The sequence below is a fragment of the Haemaphysalis longicornis genome, unplaced genomic scaffold (assembly GCF_048455015.1).
Source record: "Haemaphysalis longicornis isolate Haplotype H1 unplaced genomic scaffold, Haemaphysalis longicornis Haplotype H1 scaffold_1, whole genome shotgun sequence".
Taxonomy (NCBI): Eukaryota; Metazoa; Arthropoda; class Arachnida; order Ixodida; family Ixodidae; genus Haemaphysalis; species Haemaphysalis longicornis.
This window is the reverse complement of record NW_027526203.1, coordinates 404,024,506-404,038,145: the sequence shown is the minus strand read 5'-3', so window position 1 is coordinate 404,038,145 and position 13,640 is coordinate 404,024,506. Positions and strand designations below refer to the sequence as shown.

Genomic DNA, 13,640 nt, shown 5'->3' with positions numbered 1-13,640 from the left:
GATTACCAGTTTGACGGACATTTGCAAGCACTAGTACATACTTGTATACATGCCTGCAATTGTTAAGTTCAGGGGCGGATCCAGGCTTTTTCTGAGGGGGGGGTCAGCTCCCGTCAGTGATGATTATGATGATGAGCAGGAGGAGGAGAAGGAGGAGGAGGAGGAGCCTTATTTATTCACCGAAATTTAGTGAAAGCAAAACCATAAGAAATACAAGTCATCAATTCACCTTTTTTTGCGACCCGAGTGGTCATCTTCTTGGAGGTTTAAATTCAAAAATTAAGAGAGGGGTCAGGACATCCGGACCCCCCCTCTGGATCCGCCAATGGTTAAGTTCAATTAAGGATGCACATAAAGTGCTGCAGGGTCCCACCTATTCCACTTACCTGCCCTGAATGGCCCATTCTAGCCCTAAACTGGTCACAGAAGTCGCCATGGTTCAAAAACTTTAATTGGGGGAACTTGCACAGGTTGGCTTTCCCCAAGCACACATTTACAGCAGTGACAGAAGACTCACTTTGTACAAAGAGCAGAGAAGAACAAGCACACAAGCATTTCAATTTCCAGCGCATGCAGTCTGAAGTGGCAGTGAGTATTTTCAAAACGCACTCTGCACACCTTGCAGACTGCACAGCCAGAGTTCGTTTTGTTTTCTCACAGCCTTTGCATCGGCTTCCCAAATGGAGCTGCAAAATGTTTGAAAGGCTTGGCCGCAGCACTGGGCCCTGTCGATGTTGCACATTTGAGCATTATATGAATCACTAAGGGGTGCTACACAAAGAAAGTAAAACATCACTAGTATGCGTCAGGCATTAGACAAAATGGAGTACAGTCGAACACGGGTATATCGAATTATTGTCCATATCGAACACATAAATTATCCCCTCGAAAATTCTGTATAAAAGTATAGAAATTAGTACGTTTATATCGAACGGTATTTTTCCCGACATTGGCTATATCGAATGCCACGTGAGCTGGAAGGTGGTCTTTGGCAGTCGCTTAGCGGGCGACATCGCGCCTTCGCCGGAACCCGACAGGGACAGAAGCCCGAAACACCAGGAAAATGCCACAGTGCGAGGTAGGGGTGCCCCGACTGCGCTCCGACTGCACACGTTCTCCGAAACGAGGAACAGCTTTTTTTCGGCTAGCCGAAAATATTTTTTTCTCTCTCTCTGGGTCTGTCTTCCCCCAATGTCGCCTTGGAAAAGGGAAGAGAAGGAACGAAGGTGCTGGCCGGCCTCCCCCTCCTTTTGCACTTTGCTGTTGTTGCTCTTTCGAGAGTTGTCCCGCACCTTTCGTAGATACCTGTTTCTCTCGGAGGTGACCATTGCGAGCGCTTTTTGGAGAACGTTCAGAGAGCCCTGGAATCGTTACCATCAAAGTTCTTGTGTTGCGTGCGCGTTGTTGTTCTTTTGCGTGCGTGTTATTTGTGCGTGGTGTGTGAAGGCACAGCGAACGGCTGGAATTTAGAGTTGTGCAGGCGTCGTGTACGTGTCTCACGACACGTGTGACTGGGTGAGGGTGAACTGACGCAGAAGCAATGGCCACTACAACTGCAGCCAGCGTAGAGAAGCGGAAGAACCTGGACTTTGCGACAAAGCTGAAAGCCATTCAGTGGGTCGAGGCAGGAGGGAAAAAGTCGACGGAGTGTCTGCCGACGACTTCTTGAACGCTGACAGCAATGTTCAGGCTGTTTCGAGCCTCGGTAACGAGAATATCGTAGCTGGGGCCGCAGTCACTCAGGCTGATAAGCTCGAGTGGCGTAGATCGTCCGGACGAGGAGGCGGCTGCGCGATCGTACTCCGCCGGTGAAGTGGCGGCTGCGTTCAGCTTGATTCGCCGTTGTTGCGGCGACATGGAAGGAACTGGGCTGTCGCACCTGGATAGTCTCGAGAAGATGGAGACCAGCGTCTTGGATTTTATTTCCAGGACGAAAAAGCTGGCCAAGACCAGCAATTTTTTTTCACGCAAATAAAGCATCCTGTTGCGTCGTGAGTGTGGAATTAGTTGTCATTCTTCAATGCACAGATCGGTAAATGATCGTCTACCACAGGTGAGGTCTCAAAGCCCATATTTTTTATGTCGAATTTTTCATATATCGAACTATTTCGCGGTCCCCGTGGAGTTCGATATATCCGTGTTCGACTGTACTGGCATGCTAGCTAGACATTGCTTCAGCGGGGACACCGTATATTTATTTTAGTGATGAACAGAGTGTGTCTTATTCGTGATGTCAACTGGCTTGACAATGCTACTGCCCAGACCTCCAAGTATGGACCGCATATTCCGGATGTGAAATTTCAAGCCAGTCAACATCACGAATAAGAAACAAGCTCGGTGTATCACTAGAAAGGATTGGGAAGAGAAGATTACTGAAAATAAAAAAAAAAAAAAAAAAAAAACACACAAGTGCCAGTACAAAAAACAAAAAGGAAGCACAGCAACAAAGAACTACAAAATAAAATTATTTGCATTTAAACAGACTTTTATAACCAAAAATTCCAATTTTTCCCACACTGCAAAAACTACTGCACAAAACCAAATCATAACTTGCAGTCATGCACACCACCTTTCTTCTACATAGTACTTTCAGCTAATATTGTGCTATCTGTACTCCCCTACTTGCTTCTATTTGATCCCTTCAATATTTTGCACATGAAGCAAGCAGTCTTCACACAAATCCTCACAGCAACACATTCACAAACACAGCCCACATTTTACGCAAATGCCAAATGCATCAAGGAAAGAGAAACACAAGCCTTTTATATGGCAACTTGCACGCCAACACACCCACAGAGAGCAGCTACGCCAACTTCCCACGCATACACAAGCATACAGAGAATATAACTTCATGGAATGTACAAAGGTCAAATTTTATGAAGTCGTAGAAGCACGAAATGGCCACTCGATCGTTGCCTGTGAAAGTCGGCCAATACCATCGTTCTGCCCCCTAACCAATCGGTTACATGCATGAATCAGCAAAGCACACCGCAAAGAGTGAAGCTGTTCAAAATGCCCCTTCTGGTTTTACCTGACACGTACACACTGAAGGTCTTAGGGTGAGCTGCATCACACGAGTTGTTCAGCAAGTTGACAGAGGATTTGCAGCTGCAACTTGAAACACAAAAGAGTACACTTTTTATTGAACAGGATGGTAGAAAAGGGGCACGGTCTCAAGTTGCAACTGGAAGGAAGGAAGGAAAGGCAGAGTGGGGGAGTCTCATAAATAAACCTTTAGCTTTGAGGGCCATACTTGGACCAGCAGCTTAGGATGCCTGAGATAAGCAAGGTGAGCACGACTGAAGGTGCCTGCACTTAACCAGCTACTTGGACTTGACTTGGCTCAGGAGCTCATCATACAGCTTGGTGAGTTCTACATTCTCTTCACTCTGAAAATAGAAAAAAAAAAAAAAAAAAAAAAGAGGTCAGAACAACATTACTCCTGTTGTATTTACTCGAATGCAGCGAGTTTTTATCCACCCCTTTTTTCCCCCTTCGCATCGGCTCTCACCTAACATTCAATTAATGGCAGGGCAAACTGTTCTGAAGCTAAATCAGTGGTCCTCTTAGCACTCTGTTGAAAAATTCCATTTTTACATTTCAATCCGATCCATATCAGTGTCGATATAAGTTAAAACTTGCTTTTTGCTTTAGAGCACTGCACGGGCCTGATTTTAAGGCCCGAGCCCGGCCCGAGCCCGCTTTGTGAAGCCCGAGCCCGACCCGGGCCCGTAACACCGAGCCCGGGCCCGGCCCGGGCCCGGGCATTCATAAGTGAGCCTAGCCCGGGCCCGGCCCGGGCCCGTCGTTTCAAGCCCAGGCCCGGCCCGGGCCCGTCGTCTCAATCCCAGGCCCGGCCCGGGCCCGTCGTCTCAATCCCACGCCCAGCCCGGGCACGCTCTTTTTTTTTTTGAGCCTAGGGAGGTCTCGCATGTGTGTGACCAGGCCTGGTCTTAGACGTCGAAGAAAATTTGTTTATTATATTTGGTCGAGTGTCTTCGTAGCGGGAAATCAGACGGACCATCTAGTCTGTACAAGCACGCCCTGAATTGTAACGCAAAAAGAAGGGTTTAAAAGTACACGTAGCTTAGCTCACACCGTCTGCAGTTCACGCCACATGGGCGTAATAATAGCTCGTATTCTTACACGAGAGACACCATCACCTTTGATGACTAGACTCTTGGCAACTTCATGTGGTTGTTTCGGTCACAAGTTATTAATGAAATTTTTTGCTCTCCATTTGAATCCACGAATATGTGCGTGTGTTGAAATATTTTTCCTGGAGTGGTTGTTAAGCGGTGGCGCTTCTCTAGCACGCGAGTTTGATTTCCGGCCACGGCAGCCGAATTTAGATTGGTTCGACATCTAAAATACACGTACATAGACATAGGTGCACAGCTCCAGGGCACGGCCTCCGCGATCGGCTGCCGCCGGCGCGCCGCCGGCAGCCGATCGCGGAGGCAGTGTCTAGGGTGGCTTAATTAATTCCTTCCCCGCTAGGGCATTCCTTGTAACCGTATCTTTGATATCTTATACACAAAAGTATAAAATCTTGATGCAGTAGATGAAATGTCATTAAAGTTACAGTATAGTGACATCAGACCTAGCAAAACATGTTTTTAAAACAATGTGAACAACTAACATCAAAAAGCGCGTAAAAGTATGCTCAGAATATTCAATTTTATGCTCTTTTCTACACTTCACGTCGGAACAATAAACGGCCGGGCCTATGAATTCATGCCCGAGCCCGGCCCGGGCCCGTGGCGTCAAGCCCGAGCCCGGCCCGGGCCCGCGGCGTCGAGCCCGAGCCCAGCCCGGGCCCGCGGCACTGAGCCCGGGCCCAGCCCGGGCCCGCCAATAATCGACTTCGGGCGGTCCGGCCCGGCCCGCGGGCCGGGTCGGGCCCGGGCTTTCGGGCCGGCCCGGGCCCGTGCAGTGCTCTACTTTGCTTCAACGGAATCAGTGTATTGCTATCAGCACTGCTGTGAATCACAGATTTTGACATTAACCCTGTATTGCCGGTTGTTGCGAATTCGCGACACACTGAATGAAGCTGGCCAACCAACTCGCAAAACCTTTGCTGCCTTCAGTGGCGGCTGTGATGTGTTTGTGGCAAAGACGGGGTTGGTTGCGCTCCAGACATGCAGCATGCAGCGCCATCTCGTATAAGGTGTTGAAAATTAAACCCAGTATGTCCATTGGTTGGCCGACTGCGCGCGCCACGTGCGACAGCTCTCACTTCGTCGTTTTCTGCCTAACCATAGTGAGTACAAGGTCCCCCAATTTTTTTTCAATTTGCACGCATTCAGGAGACTTCCCATGAGGTGTTACATTGTCTAAAAATATGTTTGTTGCATGCTTCTTGCTTTCAAGGTATGTCGCGAATTCGCAACACTGGGCCATTTAGGCAGTTTTCGGTGACTGCAGGTATGACGTTTTTTTTTTAGTTTTGTGGCAGAGGATGGATGTCGGATCGTTGTATGGAAGAAAAGGGCTTCACACACGCCTGCCACCTCAGGATGACAGTGACGATAGCTGACTTAGTGACAGTGAAGACGACAATGTTGACTACGATCCTCATGCACAAGCATGAGCTGCACCCTTGGGAGAGCCTCCGTCAAAGCAGTGAAGATCAGTGCACACAGTGCACTGATCTTCACTGTACTGTGTGCACTGTGTACAGTGCACACAGTACACAGTGCAAAGCAGTGTACACGTTCTATTCCTGCTAACCAATTAAAAACAATGCTAATTAAACAACTACTGAAACACAAAATGCAAAATCTGCTTCCCATATCGCATGGTTTAAACGTTCAGCTTCACAGTGCATAAGAAATTATCTTCCTAGCTGCACTACATGCTGGGATGTACCTCTCGAGAATTTTGTATCACTGCCATACTACTCGGGCGAAAAAGCGGGGAATTTTGGGAAAATAATTATTTCTTCGTTGAAATAGGGCCTCTACGGCTTCTATAAGTACCTTGTACTGTTCCACAACAGAATTTTTGGAGGAAAAAACTGTGCAAATCAAGAGAAAAGTGATACCTAAAAAATGCTTTTCTGGGAAATTTTTTGGTCCCAAAGACCCAGGTGCCTCTTTAAGAGCGGCAATAGCTCATGTAGTGTACCACTCCGCCGAAGCGACAGACCCGGATGGCACACGCGCGTTTTGAAATGATTGCACTTAATGTGTAACATCGTATTCTTTTCCACACCAAGTCCTTTTGCAGTCGCTGCAGGATTACGCTAGCCATACACCACAGAAATTTTGCCTAATTCAACACTCAGAATAACTGCATTCGGAGCGTTGCCATCACTTTTTTACAAGTGCTTTCATCATGGTATCAGCCACACTAACAGCAGTGGCATTTCATCACATGGCTGCTTCGTGTACACATAGTAAAGAGGTAGGAGCCTCAGCTGAACTGCTCAGGTTCATTAAACCCCCAAGTTTTCAGTTGAGCAAATACAAAATTAAATATAACAGAGCAGTCTTTCTAGGACTACAGTTAAACTTCGTAATAACAAGACGGGCTATAACAAACTAGTCGGTATAATGAGCAAATTGTAATTCCCCTTGAAGTTCCTATAGAAACCAGTGTATTTAAAACCTCATTTTTACTTGGGTAAAATTTGCCCGCTGGGGGATAGATATAGTGAACAAATTCTGTTAAAAAAATTTTTTGGGCCAATTTCACGACAGTGCGCAACGTGGATTTCAGATGGTGCGCAAGGTGACTAGGGGACAGCTGTATTTAGCAGTTCAAAATTCCCGCCATCCATCCTCCCGCAATGCACGCAAAGCCGGACGGCGTGCCATGCGTCCGCTGTGCCCGTGAAGCCATTCCGAATTCCCACCTTCCTCTCGCTGCGCATGGCACATAACCAATGCACACAGCCCGCACGGCCGCGGTGTGCTCGCCTGCAACTGTTGTCACGCGTCAACATGTGCTGCAGGAGCCGCGTTGTTGAAGTCGTGTGCATTTTTTTTTTTTTGTGTGCTTCAGCCCCATCTTTTATGGCACTGTGCACGTGATTGGAGCAGTGTCAAAGCACCAGCCAGGAAGCAAAAGCAAAAGACTATGACACTAGACCACAAGGCAGCTATAATAAAAGCCATGACATTAGGCACGAAGATGAGAGAGCCCCTGTTTGCATCAGAAAGATGCATCAACGTCCAATTACGAACTTTGCAGCAAAGCCCGTTTTAAATACGAGCTATGTATTTTGATCTGCAATAAAGTATGTGCGTGACTTTCCCTGTTTATCTTTGGAATGCGGTTATTTTGTTGTGTACCGCCATGTGGCGAGATCCAATTCCGCTCACTATGTGTTTAGGACAAGTACAGTGCACAATATTTGCAGTAAATGCCCGCTACGGCTATAACAAAACATTGGCTATAGCGAGCAAACCGCGGTGCCCTTTCAATTTCGTTATAACAAGGTTTAACTGTATTAGAAACAGCGAAATATTTGCCCAACTGTGTTTGCTGTTGGCAACTAACCTTTTGCTCTAGCCGCTTTTCCAGACTGTTATTGGTCATTGCAGCTTTTTTCAGTTGACCTTTCAGAACAGTGATCTCAGCTTCGTAGTGTTTCTTCACCTCTTCCACTTCCTGTTTGGACCTGAAAAGAGAGGGAAAGAAAGCATTAGCCCGCAACACCCAGGAGCTGGGGTGGTGGTATGTACGAATCGGTTAGGGGCTGAGCAGCTTGATCTCAGCAGGAATGCAGACTGTGCCAATGCGTCAGAACACCGTACCGTAAAAACCCGCGTATAATACGGACCCGCGTATAATACGAGGTGTAATTCGGGGATAGCAAAATCAGAAAAAAAGTATTCATCCGCATATAATACGAGGTAAAGAGAACAGAAAACATTTATTTGCACTGCAGATACCCTTCAGTCATTGTCAGTTTTCGCTGGCACTGTCTCCCGACGTCCGTTCAGTCATCGTCATGTTCGCTGCCGCTGTCTTCTGAAGTCGCCTTGTTGGAAATGTCTTCCCACAGAAAGTGGTCCTCAGTGCCATCAAGGGCGTTCGAGATGCCGCATTTCTTAAAAGAGCCACTGACGAGCTCCTCTGGGATGCTGGCCCACGCTTCCGCGATCCAGCCACAAAGCACCGCTGGAGAAGCCCGCGTCAGCCATCCGGTAGCTGTCACTTACGGGTCTCCTGGACCTGATGCAGTCTTTGAAAGGCTTGTTGATGCAAACGTCTAGCGGTTGCAGCTGGGATGTCATTCCTCCTGGAATGACAATGAGTTCGATGCGGGGTTCGCGCCACAACTTCTTCACGGAATCGGCCAGGTGGCAGCGAAAGGCGTCCAACACGAGCACTTACGGGTACCCCCAACAGTGCTCCAGGCAGCCGACACCACACAGACTTTATCCAGTCAAGCACCAGTTGCTTTCTCCACCCGCCAATGCTGCCTTCGGTGACGCCGAACTGCCGTCCTGCGGTGCAATTTCTGATGGTCTGAGCACATGAAATAACTTTTCTTTTAATTGCCGCTGAATACTGCCTTCGTGCACCCGACATCGTGATAGACTTGCGGTGAACGTGCCGATCTTTCGCGTGGTCAAAACAATCAAAATGGCGCCGGCTAAGAGAAGCAGCAGCCAGCTAACGCCACTGCAAGATGGCCCACCCTCCGCTGAAACCGAAAGTGCAAATTTTCGGCTGAAAACTTTGGGATCCACATATAATACGAGGCACAAATTTTACATAGTAAAATTTGGAAAAAACCTCGTATTATACGCGGGTTTTTACGGTACTCACTGAAATGTTTGCACAAGACACCAGCACTGGTAGTGTGCATCAGTGGCGTGAAGAGACGTTTCAAATAGTTTGGTGTAGTTGCTTGTGACTGCTTTGTGCGGCTTAGTCACATGGGTTAGTGTTTTTGCACCAATAGACAGTGAGAGAAGGAGTGAGGGGGGAGGGAGCACTACATATGTACTTTGGCTTTGTTTATGGCTGCATGCACTGGCACTTGCTATCCTAAAAATGGAGAACGTTCGCTTTGTATGAACCTTAACAGGGACCAGTAAACAAATTACTGTGCCAAGCTGTGAGATTGCAGGAGGAGCACGTTTCATCATCGCTGCCATTTCGGTGCTGCAGTAACCCGAAGCAGGTCAGCTTTAAACAAAACATGGCAAAGCATTGCTGACGTCATGCCACCTCCCAAATTTTCCCTCCTCCAACTGGCTCAGCTGCAACACCGAAAGGTGTTGTTTCTGACTTCGTGTGCATGAGCAAATAAACATTAATGTAAAAGAATTTCTTAGCTGCCACCTTCATGCCCAATGCCCTATTAAACCTTACACTAACTGCAGTCTTATCTTGCTTCCCACGATGCCACTGATGTCCCCAGTTAGGTTGTTAAAAGGAAAATGGCACTATTGGTAACACTTTTCTCCATAAAAGAAAGTATCTAAAAAGAATCAACAGCTTTTTGAGTGTAGATGGATGCCCCTAAACTTAGTAATTAAATTCGAAACATTTCTCACTTTAGTGTCACCATGCTGAGCGTAGCATGAGTAGACAAGGAAAAGAGGAGACCTAGGGAGTCTATCTTCCGGCTTGACTGGTGTGGCTTATAAGCAATAAGTCCCAGGAAAAATTTAATCTGATTGATGTTACAAGATAAGTGAAACTAAGTCCAATAGGTAATGACTGTTGGGTATGCCATGTGATTATTAGTTCAGTCAAAGCTGCCTGTATGGCGTTGCCCGTCACATCAGCCGAAAATGGCCGAACAGCCATTTTCCTGTTGCTCCCTTTTGCCCTTTCCTAAAGCCTTCGGGTGTGCTCCCATCTGGGGCAGCCTCCTACTTGGCAACGCCTTTTCGTCCAAACTACGAGGAACAATGAACAGGGTTTCCCCAGAGTTTGCTCGAGGGTGCTCCTACGTGTCTATGTTTTCTCCACGCCTGCTTGCCAAGCTGTTGTCAAGCTTGAGCGGTCACGTGAGGCCGGATACCCACTTCCGCAAGCCACACTGAGAATCTGCGGATGAAGTGGGCGTCCCAACTATTCCCATGGGAAAGCTTCAACGCGACAGGCGATATTACACAGGTGGCACTGGTTCAGTGCGTTGTATGAAAATAACCTCGCAAGCCCCTAAAGCACAACGGGGGCCAAAGTGGGTGGTGGGTGATGAATTCTGTCATGTTGGTATTACCAAAACAGTGAACGGCAAAAGTCCAAGCAATCTGTCACCAAAATGAGTTTGGCATAATATACTATATTGACAGGTCCTGCAGCTTTTAATGGAAGGTATCATTATTCAGTGACGACTGAATAAAAGCCGCATACTTTTTCACGTGATCCTCCGTCTTGTCCCTGATCTCGTGCACCATCTCAGTGTTCTTCGTCAAAGCTGCAGTTTGCTCCGCCAACTTACTTTTCAGTAGAGCTTCATTCTTCACAGGAGAAAGAAAAAAAAAAGCACTGTCAAAATTAATCACACAGTAACTGAAGGAGGCGTTATATTTGACCATGCTGGAAGGAACTATTTTTATGTAACAGGACACTTATAAACAACCACTTTTAGTTTCTTTCTCACCCCACAGAGGCAGGTTGAGCAAGTACTCGTAACAATCATGGAAACAGCAGCAGCAGTAGGCAGAAAAGGCACACACAAGAGCCTGTAAGAAGTTCACGTCTAATCAAATAAACAACTGTTTTCAGTTAAAGGGACACTGAAGGCAACCAGCACGTTGGTTTCGAACAAAAGTCCAACCTTCCCATAGCCATTTTAAAAAGCCTTGATTTGGAGCCAAAAGATGCCTTAATTGCTGAGAAATCGCTAATCAAACGCTGATCAAATGTGACGCAAACAGCGACTGCAGTTCTTGTTTGCATCACCATAAACCGGAATCAAGCAAGGCAGTGGTGATGTATAGAGAGCAGTATAGAAGCAACCGAATACAATGCTACCACGTAACAAGCGGTTTGGCCAGTTTCACTCACATCAGTCGTGCTTTCCCAAACCCAGCCTTTTGCAGCTCCGGACCACTAAGCGCGATCAGTACTGATGCTTCGTTGAAAAAAAACACTCTGTCCTTTTGAGGCCCTGTGAATGTTGGAGTCGAACCAACCGCTCGTATGCAGCTTGCACACTTCTCCGAAAAGCGGTACCGCTGCCCCAAGTATGTCTGAATAGCGCCATCCACCGGCAGCCAGGAAGGAAGTTGTGCACGCCAGACTATTTAAGCACTTCCGCTGCGAGCCGCTCGGTATAGCCAGTGGCAGTGGCACTACATCATTTTAAAAGAAGCTACGCATAAAGGTAGTATATCTGTCTATCGAGAGAAACTTGTATTTTGACTTCAGGGTCCCTTCAAATGCACGTACAAGCTCATCATGGCAGTAAATTAATTTCAAGCCAGAATAAAAAAAGAATGGCATGGGGCAGAACTTTTTACACGCTTTCCGCTCAACATGTTTGTTCTCTTGTTTTAGGTGCTTTGAAGTTCACTTGCACCTTCTATTTTATTTTTTAAGTTTCGCTGTATATCATTTTGCAGTGTTAAAAAAAATCGAAATACTTCGGGCAAAAAGTGCACTGCAAGTAGCAATGCTGTGCCCAAATATTTAAGTTCTTGAATGTTTGCACACTTAAATCAAGACACAGCGAGTAGTTTGCATGAGTTAACCAAATAATTATGCACTATACACAAACCATGCTTTACAGCAAGCTCTACTTGGCAAGCCTTTCGTGCCAGCCATTTGGTCCCAGTCCCAGCCAGAGATAGGAGCTATCTTACAACACTTAAAGGGACCCTGCAACACTCTTGTAAAGGGACACTGAGGTGATTTGTAAACATTGCGGTATTACGAGCGCAAATTGTAGTCCGGAGACCCTAGGCCCTGTTTCGACCACTCTGAGTGCGTTTACGCAAATTTATTTAGTAGAAAAATCAATTCCAAAATGCTGTCCTCCTCTCTGCACCCTCGCCCATTTTCTGTGGCGTTTTCATGTGACGTCAGGAGGACGCCGGCCTTCCGGCAGAGTCAGTCGGCCCAGCGTTTCGTCCGCCGGTCGCCGACGAGTCGTCGCAATTCGTTCGCTCAGTTGAAACGAAGCCAGAACACGTTTTGTAAATGGAAGAATGTGCCTTTCTTTAATTTGTTAGTTTGTACAGTGTATCTAGCTCCAAGTCAAGGTCGCTTCACACAAGCGCTGCACAAGCGCACATGCGACGCTTCGCTGACTGGTACGCTAGTAGGAAAATATAAGGCCACTTGAAGGCGGGAGAAGAATCAGCGAAGTCAATATAGGTACTAAGGAAACAAAATCAACTGGAAATTTTACCGTACAGCGTAAAACTAGGGTGCAGGAAGCACTTTATTGCGCTCGGCGAACAAGCACAGCGGTCAGCAGCACAACTACGCATCTGCGAACGCTTTTCCGTCTAAGAAATGCAATTGCTAGACGTGAGATAGTGTGGAAACTTGGGGGACGCTTACTGCACGAGCGCAATACAACAAATAGTCACCTAAGCTGCTTGAAATGATAAAACTAAATAAAATTGTAAAATGGTTATACATTATATACCTTGTATTTCCAAAGTCAGCAGCGCGCACCCGTGGCCGAGTGGTCTGGAGCGCTAGGTATGTGATTGCAACTGTTTTGCAAGTCACCAGTTTGAATCCCCGGGGGTACATTCTTTTATATATATATATATATATATATATATATATATATATATATATATATATATTAAGTTGACTTTCTCGTTTTCGGCCGATGTTTTCGATACTGAGTCTACCCTTTTTTGGGCCGCAATGTTCACTGCTTCACGAACTAGTTCACAGAACGTGCGCAGGCTGACACTGTCGCGCTAGCGAGTTCTCGTTGGCGTGCTGTTGCCATAAGCACCGACTACTTGTGGGCAGTGGGCACAGGCCAGAATCCACAGACCCTTGTCCCTGGTGCGAACACGCTTGTTACGATACAGGCATGAGTGAAGCAAGCTCCAAATATGGGGGAAAAGCGCAAGGCATTTGAGCGTCTGCGGGGACATGGAGGGCGTTCATCCACTGCGTAGGCCTCGGCTAGTGATTGCTACGATTCCAAGCCGTCCTGGGAGGCTTATCTTATGCATTTTACAGCCGACAACATGGCAGAAGCGCGGTACGACGATTACTGAGATATCGAGAATGCCCATCCAACGATGCCGTCGGATGTCAAGCATGTTGTTTTACAGAACCCAAACTGAAACTTGTTTGAATGCTAACCAATCACGGTGCGTCTCCTCCCGTCGTCACAGCCTTTAGTTAGTGCGGCCACCGCAAACCACACATGGTAGTTTCTCTGCTTTCGCGCTTTGTAAAAGAATTACTGATTTGTCAACCGGATAAACGATGAAAAGTGTGCTAATTTGAGCCAGTCTACACAGTGCAAGCAAAAACGGGAGCTTGACAAATTCACTTCAGTGTCCCTTTAAGCAGTGAAAGTAAACCTGCGCAACGCTTAGCTTACACTACCAGAAATACCTGAGCCAGATATTACACGAGCACGTGAAGCGGTGAGCGCGCAAATCGCTGTGAAAGACGTGAAAAAAGCAACCGCACTCTCTTCAGTTCGCCTCATTATGCACCCCTGGCATGGCCTAAACGACGTC

At 47.0% G+C, this 13,640-nt stretch overlaps 1 protein-coding gene across 3 annotated transcripts in view; it reads right to left on the bottom strand.

Annotated features, from left to right (window-relative positions):
- Positions 1–429: 429 nt before the first annotated feature.
- LOC144155450 (uncharacterized) overlaps positions 430–13,640 on the bottom strand; it is a 65,223-nt gene continuing 52,012 nt past the window's right edge. For all 3 annotated transcript variants that reach the window (XM_077686895.1, XM_077686897.1, XM_077686896.1), the window contains 3 exons: positions 10,327–10,433; positions 7,507–7,627; positions 430–3,389 (listed from right to left, as the gene is read on the bottom strand). In XM_077686895.1, coding sequence (XP_077543021.1) covers positions 3,324–3,389; positions 7,507–7,627; positions 10,327–10,433 — 294 coding nt within the window. In that variant the 3' untranslated portion in view covers positions 430–3,323. The remainder of the gene's footprint in view (positions 3,390–7,506; positions 7,628–10,326; positions 10,434–13,640) is intronic.